Raw genomic sequence first — 27,480 nt, forward strand, 5'->3', positions numbered from 1 at the left:
GCGGCCCGGGCACAGCCCCGCGCGGGGCCCCTCTCCCGGCGCGGGCACTACTCACAGCCGCGGAGCGCCCCTGTTCTCCCTCCGGCCAGCGGCCCGCGCTGCCCTCGGCTCCTCCGCATCGCACCGCGGCTCGGTCATGAGCACCATCGGCACGGGCAGCACGGCTCGCCCCGCCACCACAAGGCACTCCGCCACCGGCGGGCCGAGCCGCGCCGCCCACTCCGCCCTCGCCGCCCCGCCCTGGGGCGGACCCGCCGCCGCCGCCGCCGCTCGGGGCCGGCTGGAGCCGGAGCCGCCGCAAACCGGTTGAGCCCGCCCGGCCGGGCCCGGCGCCGCCCGCGCCCCAGAGCTTGTGACCGAGGCGGCCCCGCGCTCCCCGGGAGGCCGATCCCTTACGAGCCCTAAATTATTCAGTCGCGACGCTGTCGCGTGAGACGCCGGCTCCCGCCGGCTCCAACAAAAGCCGTCCTTAATGTTTTATGCGGGGGTACAGGAGATACACGGTTTCACACAGACGCGGTCCCAGGGGGGAAGGTGGCATTGGCCGGTTTCTGTCAGCGCGTTTCCCTGGTGACTCGTGGAAGCAGGCAGTTGTCCAAATACTGATGCTGTCCCTGGACTGCTCTACTAATCTGAACTTCTGAGGTGATTAGCCGATATTTCCTTCTGTGGCTTTACATCTTGAGCAGACAAGCAGGTGGTTATGGTTCATTTCTCATCAGCAGCACCCCAGGCTGGCTTGTCTGCACAGAAGAATCACAGAACAACAGAATGGGTAATGTTGGAAGGGACCAGTGGATCACCTGGTGTAAACTTCTGGTTCAGGCAGGACTATCTTGGAGTAATGGCACAGGATTGTGTCCAGACAGTTATTGAATATCTCCAGCAAGGGGGACTCCACAACCTCTTTGGGCAACCTTTCCAGTGTGTGGTAACCCGCACAGTAAAAAATTCTTCCTCATGTTCAGGTGGAACTTCTAGTGCATCAGTTTCTGCCTGTTGCTTCTCTTCCTATTGCTGGGCACCACTGAAAATAGCCTGTCTCTGTCCCCTTAACACTCTCCCTTCAGATACCTACTGACATTGATGAGGTCCTTGCTCACTTGTCCCTTCTTGTGGCTGAACGTGCCCAGCTCCCTCAGCCTTTCCTCATAAGAGAGATGTCCCAAACTCTAGATCAACTTAGTAACTCCCTACTGGAACTCCACGTCTTGTACTGAGGAGCCCCACACTGGACAGAGCACTCCAGGTGAAGCCTCACCAGGGCCAAGTAGAGGGGCAGGATCACTTCCCCTGACCTCCTAGTAATGCTCTTCTGAATGCAGCCCAGGGTACCATTGGCCTGCTTGGCTATAAGGACATGCTGTTGGCTCACAGAGGACACCAGGACACCCAGGTCCTTCTCTGCAAGGCTGCTTCCCAGCAGGTTGGCCCCCAGTCTGTGCTGCTGCATGGGATTACTCTTCCCCAGGTGTAGGATCCTGCATTTGCCTTTGCTGAATTTCAGAAGGTTCCTCCCCTCCCATCTCTCCAGCCTGTCAAGGTCCTTCTGAAGGGCTGCACAGTACCCTGGGGTATTGGCCAGTCATCCCAGCTTTACATTGCCAGTGACACTGCTGAGGAGGCCTCTGCCCCTTCATCCAAGTCATTGATGGGTAAGTTGAACAAGACTGGGCCCTTGGGAGGCACCACTGTGGACAGGCCTCCAGCTAGAGCCTGTGCCACTGATTATGACCTCTGGGGTCTCCTGTTCAGCCCGTTCTCAATCCATCCATCCAGTCCACTCTTCCTGAGTTTGCCTGTGAGGACATTGTTAGAGACAGTGTGAAAGCCTTGAAGTCGAGGTAGACAAGATCCACTGCTCTCCCCTCATCCATCCAGGTAGTTATTTTATTGTGGAAGGCAATCAGGTTGGTCAAGCATGATCTGCCTTTTGTGAATCCATACCGACTACTCCTGATCACCTTCTTGTCCTCCCTGTGGATAGAGGTGGCCTCCAGAATGAGGTGCTCCATCACCTCTCCAGGGACTGAGGTGAGGCTGACTGGCTTGGTAGTTCCCTGCATCCTCCTTGCCATGTTTGAAGACTGGGGTGATATTTGCTTTCTTCAGTCCTCAGGCACCAGTCCTGATCTCCGTGATCTTTCAAAGATGATCATAAGGAGCGTACCTACGATGTCTATCAGCACTCTCAGCACTTTTGGGTGTGTCCTATCAGGGCCCATGGACTTGTGTATGTTGAGTTTGCCTGGGTATTCTCTAACCCAACCCTCCTTGACCAAGGAAAAGTCTTGCTTCCAACATTCCTTTACCCTGGTCACCTGGGTCAGAGATTCCTTAGGGCTGGTCTTCCCAGCAAAGACCAATGGAAAGGTGGCGTTCAGTAACTTTGCCTTCTCTGTGTCTTCTTAATTTACCTTTTGTTATTGATGTATTTAAAGACATTCTTCTTGTTGTTCTTGACATCCTTGTCCAGGTTTAATTCCAGATGGGCCTTGCCCTTCCTTGTCTCATTTCTACTAACTGACAAAATGAGCTAATATGGTGCAAAAAGCCAGCAAGCATGACTTACCCCTGGCCTTCCCTGGGCTTGTGCTGGCAGAGCTGTGGGGCAAGTTGAGTGCCCTCAGGAAGGTTAGATTTAAAGTGGCATTTGGCACAAGACATCTTGCATGGCAGGCACAAACTGTCAACGTGCATATGAAAATGTTTTTACTACCTGGTTAATACCCAACTTAGGTTTCAGTTTGGTGAACTAATGTTTTCAAAAGCTAAGATGGAATCTGTGGTTGTAAGTACACAATGAAAGGAGAGAAAATCCTGGGATGAGAGTTCAAAGTTACATGTCTAGACGAAGGTCTATATTCATGTTTGAATGAGCTAGAACATATTAATAAAATTAATAAAAGAATAACTTCCTAACAGCTGACTACTCACATGAGCTAAAGGGAGAATATGTAAAGTAGAGTGGTTTCTTTTAGTGGATATCTGTGTAGGAGATAGATACTAAGGTAGGTTTTAGATTAAAAAGTGTATGAAGTGAATTAATTATTTTTGAATACCTAGTCTTTAGGAGGTGCAAGAACTAAGTGTTAGGTATTGTTGCAATAAGTTCAGGAAATCAGTGATAAGAAAGAGGTGTTAATGGTGAACTGGCTCAAGACTGCCGTACCTGTTGGGCACGCAAATCCTGCAAAAAGTGTGAGATTGCTGTATGATTTTAGCTAGACCATGTGGGTTTAATTGGCTCCAGTACAGGAAAATTTGAAGACTCTGCACTAAGCTGCATAGAAAGGATGACATTTAAAATGGCTGTATTTCTGGGAGACACCATTAACTAATATTCATGGAGTATTTAAGTCAAGGCACATGTGGAAAAGAAATGAGATTTAATTTACAAGAGAGATTATTCAGCCTGTTAGGCTCTGCACCTGTGAAACATTGCTCCATTATTTTTCCCTGGGGAGCAGCTGAGTAGACTTGGCATTTCTTTGCAAAGCCTCTCCCACCCCTTTACACCAGACACAACCTGTGGTAATATACAGCATCTCATTTATCCAACCATAACAGAATAGGAGCCATTTCAGCTGCCTGGACTGTGAGTAGAGCTGGAACTGAGAGGGCTGGGGAAGGCATCATGTGTCTGTTCAGGCCCAGCACCCTTTTCTTGGGTGCAGCAACCTGTGTGGGGTTTTAGGTATCTTGGGATTGTTCTTGTGTAAGTGTGCACTAACAAGGCATGCATGGGAGGATTGGAACCAGTAGGAAAAGTGACTGCCTACCCCTCATCTTGTTTTTGGAGGCTTTTTATTGCACTAAAAATGTATCTACTAATTTTGAGGCAGACTTGTTGAGTAAGTCCTGTGTAACTATATGCAGTTCATCAGAAGTGCTGGTTTTAGGAGGTGAGAATCTGACTTTTAGATATTTAAGTAAATAAAATTTGCTTTCTTTCAAGTGCTTAGGTTTTCAGTCTGGCAGGTTTAGCTACCTGTTTAGGAGAGAAATGCTACCACTGCCTGTTTTGTTCATTCATCTCCAGAGGTTTCTGCGTTTACCTCAGTGGTGCAAGAACTAGAAAGGAGTTCCTTGGTCCTGGAGCTCAGTTTCTCTTGTAGTTTCATCTGGCTCTGTTCCCAAGGTGTGCACAGCTCTCTGATTTGAACAAATCTGTTTTTTAACACAGAAGAAACTTACATTCAAATAAATTGATGCCTAAAGCCTCAACACTAAAAAAATGAACCCTTGCTTAATAATTTCTTCCGTATCACAATATCTTAACTTTTATCAGAGACTCGTTTCTGGCAAATTGCCAATACACATGTCCTTAGTCCAGTTTGCTATTATCTGATAATGACAGTGGTAGTAATAAGCAATGAGCAATGATATATATAAATATAGCTTGTGAGTTTTTTGGAGGATTTGAAAAAGAAACTGTGGCCAAGCTCTGTCAAACTGTACATGGTGTAGCAACTCCAGAGTGAGAGGACACAGTCATGAGTGATAAAAGCTCTGAATAGCAGGATTCTTAGTAATATTCATGGAGGAGTGCTTTATATTAAACAAGCAAATGTGGAACTGCTCATGTGAGTGGAATATACTTGAAAACCATATGCTTTTATTATGATCAAGTCTTACAGAAAAAGAAAAAAAAAGCACAAAGGACCTTTTACTGTACTGTGATAATTGCTCATATATACATATACTGTAAAGCAAGTATTTGAAGATCAAGCAGTCTCCAATGGAGACTCATTGTGAGAAAATATGGGCTGTGTTTTTCTTTAATTGGTGAAGGGCAGTCCGGGGAGAGAAAGTAGTGTACTACACGAGCCTCTCGTCTCTCTGGTCTGGCGTGGAGACTGCCCTGCAGAGCTGAGCTGGAATCACGAGCTGATATCACTGAAGAGCTGACAGCCTCTGCAAGGGCCCTCCTGCCAGCAGCTGAGGGAAGACACCGGGTCTTGGGAAGGCGATTCCTTATGGGACCATCTCTCCGGACCGGTCACCTCTTCCTGGGTCAGAGCTGTCATAACTGGCACCTGAACAGCCACTGGACCCTGGACCTCGGACTCCTGGCCTGAGCTGCATCTTGACTACGCTAAGACAGAGCCAGCCGTTCATATGCTGATCCTCTGAAAATAGACCTACGTTTTAGCAGGCCTTTTGGACGGGGACAGTTCGAGACCCTCGCTTCTCCAAACTAGGACAGAAGTCCCTGAAGATTGAACTAGCCGGACCACCTCCCCAGCAGACCTTTTTTGGACTTCAACAGGAGCCAGCCTCACCAGAAAATGGGATTTATAAGTTTAGATTTGGGGCTCTCCTCTTTTTCTTGCGCGCAATTCTTTTAAAGTCCTTTTTGGTTTTTTTTCTCTTTTTTCTGCTGAGGGAGGAACTTAAATGGGAAATAGGCAAGCTAAACCCAGCCTTTCCCAATCTGAGACCTATACCCCTTTCTTCTAACCCTTCTCTTAAAATCCGACTTTAAATTCTCTACAGGTGCTCTTTCTAAGAAAAATCTCAAATCTTTCACTAATTGGATATCTCAAAATTTTCCTGATGCCACCACAGACTCTGTCCTTTCTGGTCCATTCTGGGACAAAGTGGAGAAGAAACTATTCCTTTCAAGCCACGGGAAACCTCTCTGTTTCCAAATTCATTCTTTTATTTCATTTAATGGTTAAAATGTATTGTGCGACAACCCCCCCTCAGCCAAACCCGTTCTCTGCCCTCCCCCCCTCCAACTTCCCCTCTCCGCCTCCGGCAATGGCCAGCCAGAGCGCGGACCCCGCCTGCTGCCCCGACCCTGGCCAGGCTGGGGTGCCGGCCCCCCCACTTCCCTACCCCGATCCCTTATTTCCAGCAGTTCTCCCATACCCAAAGCCCCCCGCTTGCCCCCTTGGTCCCGCTGCCACCCCCCAGGCAGTGTGCGCAGGACCCATCCCAGACCCATCCCCCCTCCCCGGGATGGATGCCTCTGAGCCGCCCCCAGCCCCATCTCGCTGTTCCCTGGTATTTCGCAACCCTTCACGCACGACACCACCCTTCCCCCTCTCGCACCAGCTCCCGGTGCCTCTGACTGCCCCCACCTTGCCGTGTCCCTGCTCCCCGCGGCGTCGCGCCCTATCTCCCCACCCCAGCACCACTGCGGCGGCCCCGTCCCAGCAAGCCACCCCGCCACCACTGTCTCCCCCCGCGCACCCACGGAGCAAGCATGGTACAACACGGGACCGGTCCCGCAGAGCCCCACGGACGCACTGAGGGGCACGGAACAGGCGTCACGCCCCCCGCCAGCGTCTGTCCCTCTCACCGCTGGCGGGACCCAGCTATCCACGCCACTGCCCCAGGCTGCCACCCAAGGAGTGGAATCTCCCTCCCCCCGCACCGCCAATAGCCCTGCCACCCTGGCAAATGCCAGCAGACCCCCCTCTCTCCCCCCCCAGCTGCATCGTAACGCAATCCCTGCTACTAATCCCTCTCTCCCTACACCCCCCTCCCCCTACCACGGGTTCTTGCGCAATTCCCATCTCCCCTCCTGCCCTAGAGCCCACCGCCCCCCCACACCTTCCTACAGCCCATGCCGACTCCACATGGAATTGAGAAACCGGCACCACCTGCAACCTGACCTCCCCCCAAATGACCTGCTGCTGTACAACCTCTCCACCCCCATGCTGCCACAACAGACCCCCTTCCCATCCCTCAAAACACCCCTGACCCCCTGCTACTCCTGCCCTGGCTAAAGCAAAGTCAGCATTTCAAAAATGATGCGCTACGCCCCCTGTATCCCAGCCCCGCCCTGCAACAGCCAATCCCTCATTTTCAGATGACAGTAGTAGCAGCTCTGATTCTGAATCTGAGGATCGATGGGCACAGACACGCAGGGAGGTAAACCGGGAGGGGGATTGGGAGCTAGCCCAGAAAATCTCAGCCTTCCCAGTCATTATAGGGAAAGGGAGGAGGGGTGGTCCATCAACTACAAGAGCATGGAAACCTATTCCATACAAAGAAGTCAAAGAGCTTTGCAAGGCAGCAAAAGAACATGGGAGAGGGTCACATTTCTTTAGAAACTTATTGGAAGCCACCTTCTCTGCCTATACATTAGTGCCACATGATATTAAAAACATTATTAACTGCATCCTTTCCCCTGCCGAATATATGTTATGGGAAAGGCATTGGAAAAGACATTTAAAAACATTGTCTGACACTTATACTAAAGATGCAAACCAGACAGATTGGACAATAGAACAACTGGCTGGAGAAGGTGACCTCCAAAAAACCCTCAGATCAAGCTACCACCTTACCTGAAGTGGCATTACAAGACATAGCTATTGCAGCAAAGACATCGCTGCTCCTTACTCCAGATGATTCTGTTCCTACACAATATTTCTCTAACATCAAACAGTCAGCAAATGAAAGTTTTATTCAGTTTGTTGATCGTTTAAAAGCTAGCTTAGAGAAACAGATAGAGAGCCCAGATGGGCGAAAAGAACTTTTAGGTAAACTTGCCATGGCAAATGCTAACAAACAATGTAAGAATATCTTGAGGGCCCTACCTATGGACACAGAACCCACAATAGAACAAATGATAGAACCTGTATCAGACACACATCCACAGAAAACACAATGACCCAAGCAGTTGTAAAGGGCATCACAGAGGGAGTTTCCGGTGCATTTGCTGCAGCAGTCTCTAAGGAGAATGCGTGCTGTTTCTATTGTGGTGAACTTGGACACTTTATAAAGGACTGCCCACAAAGGTCACCCACCCAGGACCATCGCGCTGCCTACCAAAGGCACCAGAGACAGCAACAGCACCAGCAGCGTCCAAAAAATTCTATCGGAGCGCAGTGTCAAGGCCCCGCGCCCAGACAACAAATCAAAGGCCATACTACCCCGCCCCGGCTGCAAACTCCACATTGGATGACTAAGAGCAGACAACTGGACCTCACCTGGCACCATCATCCCAGGCGATCCCAGAACACGTGAGAAGGACCCAACACATGGAGCACTACCGATGGGTACCAGACACCAACTGGTAACATCACTGCCATTTAACTTTGTTGACAAGCGTTTCTATCGTATCCCCACAGGAAAGTACAGACCGCAGAATGGCCCATGGGACATTCTTATCCTAAGTGATACCCTCCATGGCCCAGAACAACTCTTTGTATTACCTGAGATACAAACAGTGCACCCTGGACAAGAGATTCTTGTCCAGCTTTGCTGCACGGACACACCTTTCTTTCTCCCACAGGGAACACTGACTGCACAAGCCTTTTTACTTCCACAGACCCGCCGAGAACAGCTCCCTCTCAATCCAACAGCAATGTGGATAGAGATTGTGGGCTCAAACAAACCGACCATTGAGTGCAGCTTGTTCTGTGAAGAAGAGAGGGTCTACTGCCCAGGGATGCTGGACACTGGAGCAGACGTGACCATCATTGCCTGCTCCGAGTGGCCAGGGAATTGGGAACTGGAGCCAGTGGCAGGTATGATCTCCGGGATTGGTGGAGCTGCAGTATCCATGAGAAGCAAATGAAATGTTGTCATCGAAGGACCCGAGGGCAAGATAGCGACCACCCGACCATTCGTGGTAAGAGCCCCCATCACCTTATGGGGCAGAGACCTTCTATCCCAGTGGGGGGGCTACCCTCACCATTCCCAGCCAGGATTTCTGACTGGGGCCACTGAGAAACGTGCGCTACCATCTACTCCCCCACTCACCTGGAAGACTGACAACCCAAAATGGGTGAGACAGTGGCCCCTTGAAGAAGAAAAGCTCAGCACATTGGAAGCCCTGGTGGAAGAGCAACTTACCAAAGGTCACATCACCGAGACCACAAGCCCCTGGAATTCCCCTGTCTTTGTGCTGAAAAAGCCCGGCAAAGACAAATGGAGACTACTCCATGACCTATGGAAGATCAGTGAGGTCATTGAAGACATGGGCCCCCTCCAACCTGGGCTGCCATCACCTTCGATGCTGCCCCGAGACTGGCTGCTTGCCATCATAGGCATAAAAGACTGTTTCTTTAACATTCCACTCCATCCCCAGGACACACCATGGTTCGCCTTCTCCGTCCCCTCTCTTAACGAACAAGCCCCACTCAGAAGATACCATTGGCTCATCCTCCCAACAAGGCATGAAGAACAGCCCGACCATCTGCCAGTGGTACGTCGCCCACATTCTGTCCCCCATCAGAAGCCTGTTCCTGGAAGCAATCATTTACCACTATATGGATGACATACTAATCTGTGCATCAGAAAAAACTTATCTGGACAGAACTCTTAAAAAGACAGTTGAAGCCATAGAAGAAGCAGGTTCGAGATCCGTGAGGACAAAGTGCAGCACTCCAGCCCATGGACTTACCTCAGCCTCCAGATCCGTGAGAGAACCATCGTACCCCAGCAACTCGCCATCAAAGATGATCCCAAAACCCTAAGGGACTTACACAGCCTGTGCAGATCCATAAATTGGATACGCCCCCTACTGGGAGTCACAACAGAAGACCTCACTCCCCTCTTCAACCTCCTCCGTGGCAGCGAAGACTTGGACTCTCCACGTGCCCTCACACCTGAAGTCCGAGGTACCATCACCACAGTCCGGGAAGCCCTGTCTTCACGCCAAGCCCATTGCGTTGAACCCAGCCTGCCTCCCCAGTTGCAGTTTTGGGTAAGGCTCCCCGTTTACACAGACTGATCTTCCAATGGGACCCTCAACTCAGAGACCCTTTGCTGATACTTGAATGGGTCTTCACAAGCCATCAACCTACAAAGACATTAACCACCTTCCAAGAAATAATGGCACATTTAATAAAAAAGGCCAGAACTCGTCTCCGCTCTCTTGCAGGGTGTGAGTTCACATGCATATACTTGCCATTGATCACTGTAAATCTGAAGCATTTGCTCCAGACCAATGAGAGCCTCCAGTTAGCCCTAGATAGCTACACAGGCCAAATTTCCGTTCACATGCCAAAACATAGACTTTTCTACCGTGAAGCAGCCTTTAAATTGATTCCAAAATTAATCCAAAGTAGAAAACCTCTCAAAGCTCTGACTGTCTTTACCAATGGGTCTGGCTCGTCACATCAGTCTGTCATGACTTGGAGACAACCCAATACTCAAAAATGGGAGTCTGATATTCAAATAGTAGAGGGATCTTCACAGATTGCCGAGTTAGCAGCCGTCCCCTTCAAAGAGCCTTTGAGAAGTTTAAAGATGAACCTTTTAATTTGGTCACAGATTCAGCTTATGTCGCTGGCATAGCTATGAGGGCTGAACATGCTTTTCTAAAGGAGGTCTCCAACCAAAAATTATACCAATTGGTTTCTACATTAATCCATTTAATCTCCCACAGAAAACAGCCTTATTACATTATGCATGTGAGGTCACACACTGACCTCCCTGGTCCCATTGCTGAAGGGAACAGGAGAGCAGATGCACTGGCCATGCCAGCAGAGACTGCAAACGTCCCTGACATCTTTGCCCAGGCAAAGTTGTCACATGCATTTTTTCACCAAAACATTCCTGCACTCATCAGAATGTTCAAGCTCTCAAAAGATCAAGCAAAAGCTATCATTGCAACGTGCCCGAACTGCCAGAACTACCAAATACCATCTATGGGTACCGGAGTCAACCCCCGCAATCTGAACAGCTGCCAATTGTGGCAAACCGATGTAACCCACTTCCCATCCTTTGGGAGATCCAAATACGTGCACGTGTCAGTCGACACATTTTCTGGGGCAGTGTTTGCGTCAGCCCATGCAGAAGAAAATGCCATCCACGTCATCAAGCATTTTCTCCTTGCCTTTGCCACCCTGGGAGTCCCTGAAGAAATCAAAATGGATAATGGGCCTGCCTACACCTCTCGTAAGTTAGAAGATTCTTCAACCAATGGGGAACGAGGCTGACCAGGGGCTAGGTAAACCCCGTGTCTCCTGCCCGGAGGCCCTCTCCCACGGCTACATGGTGGGGGGGGGAGACCCTGACAGCGTACTATAAAGTTACTGATTACTGTTCAGTGCCTGCAGTACTGGTGATGCCATATAGACAAAAATTCACATGTTCCTGCTCTGAAAAGTACATTAAACCTCAGAGGGGATTTGGCGTTTTCAGTAATTAGGACCTTCAACATTATGTATAACACAGCAAATGATAAAAAATTAGAGATGAAACAATAGGAAAAAGCTTTCATTGCAAAATAAAAAGATTTAAGATACATTTGAAATCACAGAAAAGCAGAATGGGGAGAAACTCACTGGGTCATTGAGTTCACTCCCTGTCCCAAGCTATTCCTGCGTCCCTCCTGACAAGCCTCCTGTAAAAGTTGTTCTTGAAAGCCATCAGTGTGTCCAGGCAGCCAATTCCAGTGTTTGCTATCATCCAGGGGATGTTGTCTGTGCTTAACATGGTTTTGAATCCTTGTTGCTAAAATCTAAAGCCATTACTTCTTAATTTATTCATTATGAAGAACAGTGAAAACCTGTCTCCTGTTTCTCCTCATTTTCATCTTATCTTTAGTCTGAGATAAAACGTATAAATTGTGGGTTTGGACTGCCTCTTTTTCTATGAACTGCCCCTCGTAAATTCAGGTATTTTCTGAAGTGTCATCCCCCAGGCTGGACACCAGTAGTCTTATGAAGGCTGTGTAGAGAGGAGTTTAAAAGATTATGTCATCTGTCCTATACACAGTACCACTGGTCATATTTTGCAGTAAAGTGTTTGTGTTTCACAACAGGGTGAGGCTGGCTCAGGTTTAGTGTTCAACCACTATGACCTAATGAAGCTTTTATAAAGGTCAGCTGAGATGTTCTCTAGTGCATTGGCAGCAAATTGTAAGACTTTGACTAAGTATGATGGTCTACATATCCTTTGCTCATTCTGCTCTGTTTTTTTTTCTTTCCAATCTGTTCCCTCAATTTATCAGAATAGTTATGAATCGTATCTTGAAGGACATGAAGAAAGAAAGAGTAAAAGAGCCTAATAAGACACACTAGAAAGGTCGGTATAAAAAGCAGTGAAACTGCTACCCATGCCTAGAGATTAATGGCCAGGATATTGCTGTTGAATTATAAAAAAACCAATCTCGCTGAAAAACAGTGTTAAAGATTGTCTTAATCAACAAGGTTTATTTCAGTACAGTCATTGAGTATGTTCATAAAGTATTTTTCAGTTCATATGCCAAGTATCAGCATGCCTGAATGTGAGGAAACTTCCTTGGAAAGTAACAAAGCAGAAAATGAGTAGAGTGATTACAAGCATTCTATATACTTGGAACACATTTCTCCTCAGTAGAGAATTCTTCTGTATTTCTTGGCAGGTGCAAATATGTATTAAGAAATACAGCCTTAATAGTACCTGGATACAGGTACTTTTGCATAATAGGTCATTATATATGTTTTGTCTTCAGTTTTCTATATGATATTCTGCATTGGTAGGATTCTGTGAAAGCTATGCAAATGCCTTGGAAGCCATTAAGTGTTGAAAGACCTGCTAAGTCCTTATATTTGAAATGTGATAATAAAGCAGTCTTATGTTAGATACTACAGAAATAGGAGCTCTGATAGTATGAGACACAAACTAATAGACATTTAGAAAGATGTCAAAACAGGGAAAAAGTTCTAATTTCTAGAATATAGACAAGTCATCCACAAATCACAGTGAAACCAGGCTTACAGCTTGGGAGATACACACTAGAAAAAACAAAGTAACTGGACTAAAAAAGGTGGTGCAGCCTTGGAAGAAATTGCCCAGAGAGGCTATGGTCTCTGTCTTCGGAGGGTACAAGACCCAATTAGACAAAGCCATACCTGATCTGATCTGGTGTTGATTATACTCCTGACTCAAGCAGGAATGTTCAAAAACAGTGTTCAAGTTACTCAAGTATGCTCAAAAGATGGAGCCAAGGTCCAAAATGGTCTGTGAAAGATAACCAGGGACAGAACACAGCGAATGGTGCAATTTTGTGAGGAGTGAAAAGCAGTTTTGGCCAGTTGAGTCTTGTTCCTTGCCTGGATTAAGAGTTTAGTAATTTATTTGTTTTTAAAAGTTGAGATTACTTTATAGATACCCATATCAGGTCATATTTTTTTTCTGAGCTGTTTACTGGAAGTCTTATCTGCCTATCAATTCCTGTTTTCTTGTGTAAGCTAGCCTGGATTACTGTATTGGTTGAACTTCCCTTTGGACAGGGCAGTGCATCAGGCAAAAGAAGTAAGATGGTCTGAAAGCTAGTTGGAGCACTTATCACAAATGGTGAGGCATGCCGGGGCTGTTCCTTGTGGCTCTACACTGAAACAATTGGGTGAACTAGACTGCGCTACAATAGCGCTGTAACACCCAGCAGGGAAAAGGAGAGAGACTGCCACACAAAACTTCTGTGGATTTCATAATATGGTGTCAGCCCACCTCTAAGTGAACATGTAACACATTGCACATGTACTTGTCACCACATTTACTGCCATTTTGGTACCAATGACCTCCACAATGACCTGTTTAGAGTCATAGAAGACACACTGCATGCTGTGATCCTCACCACTCTTATGGTGCCATGTTGATCAAAAGAACAGTGTGGGAAGGAGGATTAATGGCAAAACTTAGTGGAACTGGTGAAATAAAGGAATATTCATCTCCCTCCAAATTGTCCATGGCAACTTTCTTACATTCTGGAAAAAACAACCTTGTGATATGTAACAGTTCGGTTCTGCTAGCTTTGAGAAAGCACTCAGCCAGCTGGCATTTTTCTGAAAAACACACAAGTCAGTGTCTCCTCTCAGCTCATGATAAAAAAAAATAAAGAGCAGTTGTGGCATATTTTCATGCAGTATATTGTCCTGGATGCGTCATGGATGGCAATGCTAACATATTACAATAAGGTGATGCCTAGATCTTGTAATTTAAAATGGTTGTATTAAATCTCATGGCAGCGAAATCTGCTTTCTCCATTTATAATTAAAAAAAGATATTTCTATTTATAATAAAAGAAATGTATGTTCTCATTTAATATATTGTCCAGCTATGTTGAAAAATATAAGTGTAAATATTGCTTGTTCTGCTCTGGTGGGTCACATTAACTTGGTTTGTCATCCTCTGATTATAAATGTCCAAGGAAATCCTGGACAACATCCAAGTGTGACATCTCTGTATCCTGATGACTTGGACAGAAATTTCAATCCAGCTACAGCTGTATGTTTAGGGTATCAAACAGGTGATTTGCATCTAATGAATAATGTGCATGCAACATATGTAATTACTCAATCTGTGTGTCATAAAGGAATACATGTGGATCTTTTTTGGTACCAGATGTGCCTGAGTGCATGCAAATATTCATGATATCTGTAACTACAGTGATCATTTTGTTGAAAGAAACCTTTGGTCATCTGGCAGTCTCTGAAGTGCTGCAGTATGGTACATTAAGTACCAAGAAAATGAAAACCATCTTCTTTGAGGATAAATTGAATCTTCCACAAGAAAATATAGTGCCCAGACTTTCCAGAAGCTTAGGAAATGTTTATTCTTACTTTTAGAAGAGGAAGGTTAAAGTGAGGAGCATAGGATAATGTGTAAGAGTTAATCATACTGTCAGTTTTCTCACAATCTTTACATAGATGGGGTTGTGAATAATAAGCTATTCGACTGAGCTTATACAGTTACTTTTCTGTTTCATTTAGAACTAGGAGAGCTATTACTTTGGGGGAAAAAGAAACTAAAACAAGTGTAAATATGTCTTCATAGTCAGGCCACAAAGAGTGAATGCCAAATCCCAGATGCAAGCCATTGAGCAGTAAAGGGGTGGCCAGTGTTTCAGGTGCTCATAATTCAGCTATAAAGACAACACACATTTTAGAAGGGAGTATGTGCCTATCTTTTTAATGTGACTTCTTAAATTAATCTGAACTAAGTCTCAGTCTTACAGCAGTACATTGGAAGATTCTGAGAAGTATAATTTCAATGCAGAATTTCCTTAAAAAAAAGTTTTCTGTCAAAAATCTTCAGAGAGAAAATCTCGATGTAGGGTTCCTTTTTTTGTCCAAACAAAAACCCATCTGTAAGAAAACCATCTTTAAAGTTTATGTTAGTAGTTGTTACAGAGTTTTTCTGTTATTTTGTTGTAAGCAAAAGATAGGTAAATATTAATGCCAGATCACAAGTGCAATAAGGGAGAACTGCATTTAATTTATTTGCATATTGTAAAGCACCAAATGAGCTTTTGGGTCAGGACTAGAGTCGAGGACCCTTTTGACTCCTATTTTCATGAGACTGCATTTAGCAAACAAATTTCTCCATGCTGTACATTTTTCTGTAATTAAAAAAAAAATGTTTATAATTTTTGCCTAATATCAGTGTTACTGACAAATGCTGGATCTTTTTTTTTTTCTACAAGCATTTAATATATAACCAGCATGATTATTGCTACGATTGGCATAAACATACATAGCATTATGACATTCACAGAGCTGGTGGTCTGTAGTCCTCATCTAAATTGCTGAAAAATCTAGTTTTCTTGTGTTTAATATATTTGGGGTTCTTTTTAGAATCACTCTGAAGATTGTTCAAAACCAAAAGCCTTGAGATTTTTCTAAATTTTAGGAGAGGTGGATAACAGGGTTATAACAGACTCATATTACAGGGATGGGCTCCAAATGGGAGCTTGAGATCCCTATTATTTTAGTCCATATTTTGATCTGGCATAATGGAATATGTTTTGTTCTAATGTCAGAACAACTCTATACATTCATGCTGATAAAATGCTGTATACACATGTGGCCAATACTTTTATCAATACGAATTTCTGATCTATAATGCATGGCTGACACCTCAGCTTTAGCTCCAGAGTCTTAATTTGCTTCTGAAATCAGTTTTGCTCTATGTCAGGAATAACATGCTGCCATGGTGATAAACTGTGAGCTCCCCTTTATGAAACGTTAATAACTCCCTGGTTTCTGCCGAATTCATGCTCATCCACATGGTGCCAATTACAGTGAGGTGAAAACAGACGTATATAAAAACTTAGGCGTATAGTCAGTTTTTGTCCTCAGGCATGAATAATTAGTATGAACAAGAACAATCATTAATATAGTAAATTTTCTCTGTGGATGTATCTTCATATATGGAAAATATGCTCCAAATAAACAGGACTGTATTGAAAATAGTACCTAAAAATGCAGAGCCTGCATTTATTTTTCCCAAAAGCATTTTCCCTGATTTTTCTTGTGGCTCATTTTCAATAAGTGTATCATGACTGCGACAAGCACATGAAAAGCAAGTTTGGTGAGAGCTCAGTCCATCTCCTAGCTCATTTTGTGCTATCATGCATCCTTCTTATTAGATTGTCTGTATTTGCAGCCTTCTACTCCATCTTTGCTATTGATAGAGGTATGGTTTCACAGCAGGGTTTTATGATCATGTTATCCTTACTGAACCAGCAACTGAGTAAACTGGATTTCTAGAAGGCCTGCCCCTACCACTCCATACTTGGCAGGCAGGTTGATTATTGAGAAATCTGGGGTAAAGGACTCTGTTCTTTGTAAGGGCCAGTCACATTGCCCCCACAGCATATATGGCAGCTTTTTGTGTACTGGTTATCTAGTGATAAATAAAAAAGTAGGTAAATCTGTCTGCCCAGTGTTCTGGACAAGACACAGGAAAGAGGACAAAATTTATATTGTCCAAATTAGGAAGTGGTTAAACATTGCCAGCTTGTGTTGCACCCTCCAAATACCACGGTATGTCCCAAACCTAACTGGAAGATGAGATCAAAAAGCATATGAAAAGAGATGTATTTTTTTAAACAAGCTCTAAGTGATTAGTTCTAGATAAGAGCCTTTAAAACCTCTAATTAAAACTTAAAATTTCTGATTCTCTATTATCTGTTCAAACTGTTGGACATTATCTCTCTGACATTCAAGTTGGAAGAAAGGATAGTATGCAGATATAATATTAAAATGCCCTAATAACATTTCAAAAGAGAAAAAATGAGGCCAACAGACTCATTTATAGTAGTGACCCAATTAGTGATAAGATCTGTCACCCCATATAAAGAATCTGTGCACAGCCACAAAGAAATGTAATTCAGCAACACAAAGGCTGTGTAGAGGTTCCAAATCACTCTTCAGAGTTGTTTGGCACCATGCAACAATTAAAGACCAGACTTTAGCAAAGAATTTTCACGCAGATTAAGAACCAATAAATGTCTCAAGGTATTTTGAATAGCTTTCTAAGCTCCTGTATTCATGATGGGTTGATATAAGTATTATGGGTGTTTACTTGTCTTGCTCCCGCAGTAGATGAGGAAGGATAAGTGGTAAGTGCCAGTAACCCCCTGATATTGCCTTCCCTCATTTGTCTGTGCTGTCTAAAATGTGCATGATTTATCCAGAACTCTGCATTGCAATGAAATCCACCAGAGAGAGAATTTAACAAGTCCACCCTTCCAAAGTAGGAAAACAGATTTTCCCTAATTTTTTTTTTTTGTGATGTTCTATCAGGAAACCCTTTACCAGTATTCATTTAGCAAGTGTTCTACTTCCATGAATATTTCTTGTGAATAAAGTGGCATTTATCTTGCAAATTAGTTTAATGAACATTATGAAGTTCCTTTAGGCCAAAACACACACGAAAATATTTTGTTAAACTCCCTGATCTAAAAAAGTTTACACTTGTTTTGTACAGAGATTAAATATTGTAGGTATTTGGGTGATCCCATAGAGGTCACTTTAAAACTTGAGTTTCACTAGTATATAGTGTTATACACATTCAAAAATGGAAACGAAAACCGTCATTGGTTTCAGTCAATTTCAGTGTAAATAGATAAGGAAGGAGAAAACAATACCCTTTTGTCCTGCCTTACAAGTTTCTCCTTTACAGTAGTGCTCCCCTTCCCAGTGGAATCAGTAACATATGCGAAATTACCTTCTCTGCATGCATTGCATACTCATATTAAGCTTCCTTATCTGGGTATTTTTGTTAGTGCTTTTGTTCCAGTGCCCTCCCATGTTGCTGCCCTGTTCCCCCATCATCGAGCACATGTGAAACACTCAAACATATTAGGATTTACCTTATAAATACGGATCCAACGCTCTCCGTAGGACTGGCTGGGGTGTCATTACTTGACTTTCGGAAGCTGTTCTGACTTTCAGAATGAAAAACTGAGTCCTCCAAGGAGCTTCCTTTTTTCAGCATTTTAATGGAGCTAACTGCTGGACTTAGGGAAGTTCAATTCTAGAGCGATCCTTGAAACACACAACTTTTCACTGCTTTAGGAAGTGCTGTCTTGGTGCAACTCCAGCTCGAACTAAGTTTAAAAACCAGTTAATGAGTAACGCAGTGTTGTGACATCATAAGGGAGTTTTCTTTTTTATCTGCAGGACTTCATAAGTTTACTTGTAAACAAAACTCATCAAATCTAGGTGAACTGTGTTTTTGAAATTTCATTATAAATAACAATAACTTGTTTTAATGAATTGAGGAATGTAAAAGAAGAACTCTGTTTCAAATGATGTTTTGTTTTCAGGTTTCTAACTAAAACTCTTACATGTTCCATCATAAATTCTACTTTGTGAATTACCTAACTAAGTATCCAAGTCCGAATAACATACTTGTATATGTTTAAGAAGTGACATCCATGTGTTGTGACATGCCAAAATTATTATATTGCACTTCTCTGGTGACAAATTGGTCCACATGTGTGCATGTAGCTGCTGTGAAGTCAAACTCACTGCAGTTCAATTTAAATACAGGTAGTATTTTAATTCTCAATGCACAGGAACCCAACTGGACAAAACCAGTTTGTCTAATCAGTTTTTCTATAGGAATTGGCAAACATTAACTACAAACTTACATGGGTTGCTGTTTGTTGAAGATTACTATAATGATTTGGTTAGTCAATGAAACAATCGGCAATCTTTCTTTATATTGCAAATCCTCTTATAGACTGATTTAGCACCCAAGGCATTTAGAAATTCTGTTAAACTTCATCTCAGACCTGCATGGTAATGAAGATTTGTCTGAGACTGACCAAAAATGTTTAATGTAATGCACTCTTTCTGTTCTCAGCATCTATAGACAGCTTGTGAAATAGTACAAATCCATTTGGACTGTTCACAGGTTTTTTTTTGTAAACACAAGACATCTAAGCAAACTGATGTCTTTCTCTCTTTTTAAATTTCTTTTGTTTTGGGTTTCTTTGCATAACTAAATACCTAGTCTTTTTTTTAATATAAAATTTGTTTGTGATCAGTGTTAAGCAAATTGTAATGAAATCTATAAATGTGTGAAACAGTAACTATTGAAATACAGGATTAACATAACAGCTAAGGAAGGTAAAGATGAAACAGCTACTTCCTTGGAAGTGAAAATTCCAAATAAATGTGAGAAGACTTTAAAGAAAAAAGGAAGAACAGGAATAAATACATGCTTTTCATCATCTTAAGTATTCCCCATGAAACTTGGACTTAAGGAGGTGTATTTAAGCTACTTGGAATCTGAATTAATGCCTCCTTGAGATGCTGTACATGTTTGGTTTCTTGCTATCTAAGCCTTTTTGTTACTCTGCGCTTGATCCTGTGTGATCATACGCTACAAACCCAGGGGTGCCTAAGTAGAAAGAAATCTCTGTACTTTATTACTCTTCCATAAAACAAGTGATATAACGTTCAACAAATGCAGAAACTTTTTCCTTCTCTAGTCACAAGAAGAATTTGCCTTGGCTCTGTTGTGTTGTTCATATCTATTCCCTTAGGATAGGAAGTCTTTATTCTTTTCAAAGAAAGAAACATTCGTAATACTCTTTAGAAAACTTAAGTGATGTAGTGAGCTTGTAAATCATTAATATGACGTATTTATCTTTGAAAACAATCTATTTGTACAGTGAAAGGTAATGCAATCCCTTTATTAAAAGTCAGAATGGCAACTGTGTTCTTTCTGTATATTAAAGAGCAATTACAGTGAGAGGGCAATTGAATTTTTCCCCAAATGGGTAATTGCAGGAACATTCTTAGCAAGGAACAACTATGACGTAATTCCTTCCTTCAAATTTATGCATCTTTGCTGTTGTTCTACAAAGCAGTCAAGTCTTGCAGTTTTGTACAGGGTACAGTGCCTGCTTCTAAACTACTGTTTTCCATCCCATATCACCATAGTAAGTGATAATTCTATGCTTTCCAGCCTGCAATTATGACTACTTGCATATGCCTGTACTGATAGGTTTCTAGGTTTGCCATGCTAGTGCAGTGCTAACCAGGTCAAGTACTAGGCTGGGGAGTTAAGTGCTTGTGCCTACACAGCTGGTGTTATTGAGCTAGTTTAGGTCAGCTCAGGCCTGACTACACAGAATCACAGAATTATTTAAATCAAGTCCATCTGTAAATCTAACACTGCCAATTCCACCTCAGGAGCTTTGTTGTAGTGACAACTGGTGTTATGTATGGTCATGTGAAGAAAAACAGGTTTTTGTCACAGTGCCTTGAGACTCTCATTCCTCCTGCTTATTAAGAGGTCTTATCTGTCTTGAATGTTGCCTCAGTAACTGCCTGGATTGATGAAAAGAGGAGGAGCAGGCCTGCAAGATGCATTTCTAGAGGGAACAGAGAGGTAGTGGTGCTAGTGCTGTTATCATATGCTCAAGAGACGATTTTCTCTCCTTAATCTCAGGCCCATACAAACTGAGTTTACTATTGATTTCTGGTGTCTGCACAACTGTGATCTTGAGCTGTTTTGGAGATCCTTTTAGGGCTGGAAAATAGTAGATGGTTGGTTGCAGTTAGAAGGCCAAAAGGGCTGACCTGATGGTGCCTGTATAAGACTTGAAATCATGCAATTTTTATTCCAAGTGTATCTAAGATGTATTATCGTCTTTGGGATTGCCCTATTTTGATGCAAGGATATGAAAACCTTGTAGTTTATAACCACTAGGCAAATTTTTAAAGCATTGATCACTCCCTGTCTTTCTGATTCCTGGTATCCATAAACATTTTCAGGGAAGGTTTAGATGCTTGCAGAAATGTCACCAGTAGAGATGTGGGGCAGATACAGAACTAATTTTCAGAGCTGCTAACTTCAGACCTCTTAGAAGTAGTTAACAGACACCAGTATCTTTTCTCTTTCTGATGCGATGGATCAGGTGTGGGAAGAAGTTGATACTCCTGGTGATGTGGCTATCTGCTGTACACGGACTTCTCCCCAGAGAATTGTTCTTCATGTTCTGAAGAAACTGGTAGCTCAGTGGCTTGTAAGCTTGAGTACCTTTTTTTTACTCTGTCTCTTGCTGTCTCATACAATGAAAACAACTTTTCCCTTTATTTCTTGAGTTCCTCTTCCTTTAATCTACTTTTCTTGTATACCATATGCATATTTGGCCAAGTGTATCCTTATTTTTCTCAATTATCAAGCTATGCCCTTTAATGCTGACCTTTGTCACTGACACTCTGTTATCGCTTATCAGCTAGACTATATCTTGTGGAGTCTAGGACTGTTGCAATTGTTTCTGACAGGCAGGCAGAGGGGGAAAAAAATGTGGCTGGTGTCCTTGAACCTCATACAATTTCATTTTCAGGCTGCAGCAGTTGTCACTAGAAGTTTAGATCTTGTCTGAAAAAATGTATTTTCTTTTTCTTTTTTTTTTTCCTCATGACTACAGTGATTTTTTGTCTTTCCTTTTTTTTTTTTTTTTCATTTACAATAAAGTGAATTACTCCAGGAAAAGAAATGATAGATTATTTTTACTTTCTCAATCCCTGGAGTACTTCTTCTGAAGATACAGATACTCAGAAATATATTAACAATGCCATGTTAATGTTACACCCATTTTAAGTCCTTATGTCTTTAGTAAATGTTCTTATGTTATCATATAGGAACAAAAAAGTGATGAAATCTGGGTATTCAGAGCAAGAGATTTCATTTATGCTAGGAAGGCCTTTGTGCCTTGTGATAGGTGACTGCTAAGAAACTGCCTAAATATTGCAAGTTGAAGTGATGACACAGGGAGATGCTGTTACGCAAAGTATGTAAAGAGATGTCAGGAAGTATTTTTTGAACAAAACATTCAATTTTATTACCATCCAGGAATGAACCAAGTGAACAATAAATCAGCTGCTGAACTTGTGGCTGAAGGTCATACTAGTGATTTGAGATAGTAGTGAATGTTATTATGTACAATCTTACAAGAGTTTACATCTTGGCTGGAGTGTGGCCACATAACCTCACAGCTTTTTTAGTAAGGAGCAGGGAGTGGTCATTTTATCAGTTTGTTCTGAGTCTCAGAATTTACTGGCCTGTAAATTGGGCTGCATAATTAGTCTGTTATGATCCCTAGAATAATCGGGAGGTGAGTTCTTCTTTATGGGTTTAACTCGCATAATTTTTCTGAGGTATATGCAGAAGCAGCTGCTCTGATTCTGAACCGACATTGTCTTTCATGGTTAGGACTGTCTCAATTTTTTCTTTTCCTGCTTGGACCAAGTCTGTGCAAAAACTAGTATTTTTTTTCCTCTGAATTGGACATGTGAAAAGTCCACCTTTCTGCAGATAATTCCAGAAGGAAATATGGGTCACATGTTGTTCACTCTAAAATCAGTTTGGACATTTTTAGATAAATTTTATATCTAGTTTTTGATATTCTGTTCCTTTTCCTGATCTTAGATTTCTTGGTTTTCCTCTTGAAGTGGGGTTTGATCTGTTCTACTCAATGCTTGATATGCAATAGTGAGATACACTCAGTTGTGCTGTTTCTGCTTGAACTTACACAAATGCTGTGTTGAGTATGTGGGATGCTATGGGCAGATATGTAGGATTGTTGTGCCTTCTCCTGTGCTACTCTGAATGCTGCATGGGACCAGAACCACAGACAAATCTGTGGAGCAAGGGGCAGAAAACTGGTGGGGTGGAGTGAGAGAGGTAGACGAATATGTAGCATAGAAGAATTACACCTAGAGGTACATAGAAATGAAATGAATTGTGTGGCATCCATGTTTGTGGAAGCCAGTGACCATTTTCAGTAATCCTGTAGGAACATGCTCTTAAAAACTATGTCTTTTCTGCTCCTTTGCATGGTGGTACCTCAGTAGATGCTGTTTTGCTTACTCCAGTGTATGAACTTCCAATTCCCTTCCTCATCCTGGAACTCCTTTATGCTTAACATTTGGAGGTGCACATTTGTGTTTGGAAGCCTCTACTTCCAGGCAGGAAAAGCTTTTTTAAGAAACAAACCCTCATCCAATGAACTTGGAAGAAAGCCATTGGGGTGGAGAAGACAGTCTAATGTGGTGGGGTTAATAAAGGCAACTTTACCTTAGAAGATGAGACTTTGCAAAATTTTCTTTTAACATAAGGATACACTGAAGTCTAAAAAATTCAAGCTTTAATCCTTGGGCACCTGAGGCTGATAAGCAAATATAAGACAAAAAGTGTCTGAGAAAAAAAACCCTGGGTTTGTTGCCCTCTGTGAGCGAGAGACTTGGGTTTGTTATTAAGAAGAAAAAAAAATACTTCATCTGGTTGACTGAAAGACCAGTGCTATTAATAAAGACTGTTTGTAGGGTATACTATAAAAAGTTAAATAAATTCAGCTTTGTAAATGGCTGTGTTTCCTATTCTCTAAATGATACCTTGAGTCTTGCAGTACTATCAGTCCCTGCACTAAAAAATGTGAATTGATCTATTCTCTTCAGGACTGTAATACTAATACTAATATCTTTATTTACACAGCTGAATCTGATGAGTTTGTCCAGGTCATGTTTTCAAACTGTCTGTATTAATGATGAAGATTATGGACAGGCCTGGAGTAAAATGTTGCTAGGAATGAGAAGTAACAATATTTTACCAAGCTGGTGGCTACTGACATGAAAGGAAGAAATAAATTCAATGAATAGCACTGTGAAATGTTGGAAATTTCTCGTTATCCATACTACTGCCATCTTTGTGGTGAGCTAGCTGCCTCCTGGCTAGACCTCTGCTTTATTAAACACTTCATTTGGTAAATGAGGTATTGGTATGTAGAGTGTAAAATATCACTGCTGACTGTATAGTGACACCCCTCTCAAGAGGTGCATGGGCAAAGGCATTAGTGAATAAAATAGGAAACTCCAGCAATGTTCAGCTAGAGAAGCAGCACCAAGAAGATGCACAAGACCATGATAACATCAATGAGATAGCAGCTGGTAATACAGATGTCAGCAAACCAACAACAGTGTGGTAATAGGAAGCCAACAAGGTCAGCTTAATGTGTCATTGTAGCAAATAATTTAAACAGGAATGGCATTTGAGGTATTATACAAAGCCCCACCCAGGTGAACAAAAGCTTCATCAGAATTCTGATCCAATCACTGTCAGACAACCCTGTGCTACAACACTGAACTTAATTTGCAGGTAGGAACCGTGGAAAACCCTCACTGGATAGAAACTTGCCTACAGTAATCAATTCAGATGATCTGAACAACCCATGGATTTGGTTGCTTTGATTTTCTTAGGAATTGATTAGACTGGTCCATGAGGAAAGTAAACACATCCATGAAATTTAAGCACTTTAAACCTGTTTTTCTGTTTATAAGAATGGTGGTAGTTTACTGCTTTCATGTAGTCCCAAGCAGAATTTGCCTGCACTTGTTTATATGGTCTCTTCCTAGCTCTTAACCATATATTTTTATTTAACACAAACAATAGGAGGAAGGGTTAGAGATACAAGATTAATCTTATGTGATTGTGCAGTAGAGTACTTCCTGAAAATAAAATAAAAAGACATGTTTTGTTGAAAAGAAACTTTTTCCTTTGGAATGCCTTTTCAGAGGTAAACTTCTATCCCTGAATATACAGAAATGGTTTTATCTGCTGTCTTTCTCTATTCAACTGTGTTAAAAGCAAAAGACTTTTTGCCCAGTCATGACAATTAGAAGGAGCCTTGTCAGTGCAAAAGAAGAACTAAAGCTTTAGGTGCATTTCTTTTCCCTTGAAGCTATTCTATTTAGTATGATTTAAATTTACATAGGCCTCGCATCCTTCCTGCATGAAGGGCACAGAAGAGCACAGAACTGACACTGTTCAGAAACAAAATTCCTGTTTGCAACCTGGATATTGTTTTATTTGGTTTTGCTTTTGTTTTTCCCTTGATTTGCTTAATTTCTTTCATTCCAAGTGATTTGTTGTATGTACTTGTCCTGTGTAGAACATTGTCTGAGGCATTTGCAAGTTCAGTGATTTCATCTGTCCCTTTTATCACTACAAGCACTGTTGCAATACCACAGTTTAGCTCTTGTGACTGTGTACTTGTGGGAGTAGCCTGTCTATACTGACCTCTGGGTCTGCTTCTGTTCTAGCATGAGAGAAGGCAGTGAATTACCTGAACTGAGGGTGATGATGAAGGTTGCTGCTGGAAAATACAGATGTGGTGAGCTGAAATCTATCATCTCTGGAGGTATTTAAAAGACCCATAGATGTGGCATTTGAGGACATGGTTTAGTGATGGTCTTTTCCAGCCTAAATGATTCCATGCTTCTATCTCATTGGTAGCTGTAGAGCCCATCTGTTGGTGCTGTGTGTCTGGCTGTGGTAGGGGTCCAGAAAAGGAAGGAGTCTGCAGCACTCTTCTGCAGATGGGTGGGGTCCATGGGTGGACACATGTACTTTTCTTTTTTCTTTTAAAAATATTTTTTATTCTCTGAGGCTAATAGGCATACAACCTGGAGCCTAATGGGAAGATTTATTTTAAAGTACCCATCAATTAAAACTGATTGTTGTACCAGTATTTGCCATTGAAGAGAGTTTGCACCACATCAGCTACTTATAAAGAAATTGCAATTAAGCAGGGATAGGTTATAACAATAGAGCCTCATTAGTCTAAAATACCTCTGTGCATGTTCTAATGAGGAGCTTAACACATTGTACAAACAGCACCTAATGAAGTTAATGCCACCCGTGAGAGCTGAGTAACAGTAGACCTGTTTTTAGAATTACATTAAGTGAAACTTGAAGATGTGAGGGTATTTGGGGAAGGTTAAAAGAACTCGACTGATTTCAATCTAGTCTCTGTTACCAATTAATGCTGAGTGCTTAAAAAGCCTGTTCAAGCAGCCCATATCATTCAAATAAGTGAGGTAGGGAGAGCCTTCAAAACTTCAGCTCTTCAATTTGACCAGCAATACAGGACTATGTCCTTGAAAACCCTTCTACTTTAGACAAATTACATAAAACTAGGGTTTGGATCAGTTTGCAGTAGATAGTATTGCTTAAAGGAGCTGAACCATGGTAATTTTAGTTAGTCCATGTCTGCATGCATTCTTCAGATGTTGGTAACTGGGCTTAGGTTTTTAGCAATGTTTTTTACAAATTTGTTTTAATATTCTTATGGCAAATTTTCCTATCCCTTAAATGAGGGTGAACAAATTTAAAACAGATTAGTGCAGCAAAGTTGAAAACTTTGTATCAGTATTAGTATAGCTAGAAATTTGTATCAGTAATTAGTATATCTAGAAACATGTTTGAAAATATCAGGAAGCACTTTAAAAACGTTTACTAGATCTGACATTATACAACAACCCTTTTTTACTTTTCAGTGCTAACATAGTTTATAATTAAAAATTAGAGGAATTGAAATTTTCATCCCATCATTACTCTCTAGTATGCTGTATTCTATAGTGAACAATAAAATATGTTGTAAGCTACCTGGTAAGCTAGTAGCATAAGAAGTTGTTGATGTGTGCAGAACAATCTTTTATGCTGACACCTATGTTTTGTAGGTCAGTTTGCTATGCCAAGCTGTCAATTTGTTATTGGTAGTATAGTAATACCCTAAGTGAACAAAGGCTGTTTATGCTTAAACAGAAGACACAGTAAAACTGGAAACAATACTTCAAGGCTTTTAATATCTTTAACTTCACTAATGTTGTTTTTAATTACTAGCAATTAAAAATTATAATAAATATTGCCTATTAATTTGCTGAATAATGTAATCTGGTAGAAAGTTATTCATGTTAATGAAAGAAAATATCAGAAACATTTTATTTTCTCACTTGCAAGTTTTCTTGGTGACCTTTAACATTTTTGTCAGTTTTATATCCAAAAGATTAAATTAAACCTCTGCAGTCATACTTTCAATCAATTTTGGTTTATAATCAGAATTGTTGCATAGTTTAAGAACTGTGTATTTTATGCCCACCGTTCTAAGGCTATATTAATCCTGTGATAGAACTGTAGAATCACAACAGTTGGAAAAGACCTCCAAGATCATCAGGTCCAACTTGTGGCTGAACACCACCATGACAAGTAAACCATGGCACTGAGGGCCACGTCCAGTCTCTTCTTGGACACCTCTAGGAACAGTGACCCCACTGCCTCCCTGGTCAGTCCATTCCAATGCTTAATAACTGTTCTAGTGAAAAATTTCATTCTGATGTCCATCCTGAACCTCCCCTGGCACAGCGTGAGGCTACATCCTCTTGTCTTGTCTCTAAAACAATGTCCTTAAAAACACCGTTGAAAGTCACTGTTTTGTACTAAGTT

At 42.2% G+C, this 27,480-nt stretch overlaps 1 protein-coding gene across 4 annotated transcripts in view; it reads right to left on the reverse strand.

Moving 5' to 3' along the window:
* The window catches only part of GRAMD2B (GRAM domain containing 2B), a 48,982-nt gene extending 30,720 nt beyond the window's left edge, over positions 1–18,262 (reverse strand). For 2 of the 4 annotated variants that reach the window (XM_019286925.3, XM_019286924.3), the window contains exon 1: positions 18,050–18,262. In XM_019286925.3, coding sequence (XP_019142470.1) covers positions 18,050–18,174 — 125 coding nt within the window. In that variant the 5' untranslated portion in view covers positions 18,175–18,262. Of the gene's footprint in view, positions 1–55; positions 213–18,049 lie in introns of those variants that run through there. The other 2 variants (XM_039567324.1, XM_039567325.1) reach the window with 2 other exon arrangements.
* Between the last annotated feature and the right edge of the window lie 9,218 nt (positions 18,263–27,480).

Source organism: Corvus cornix, chromosome Z (genome assembly GCF_000738735.6).
Source record: "Corvus cornix cornix isolate S_Up_H32 chromosome Z, ASM73873v5, whole genome shotgun sequence".
NCBI lineage: Eukaryota > Metazoa > Chordata > Aves > Passeriformes > Corvidae > Corvus > Corvus cornix.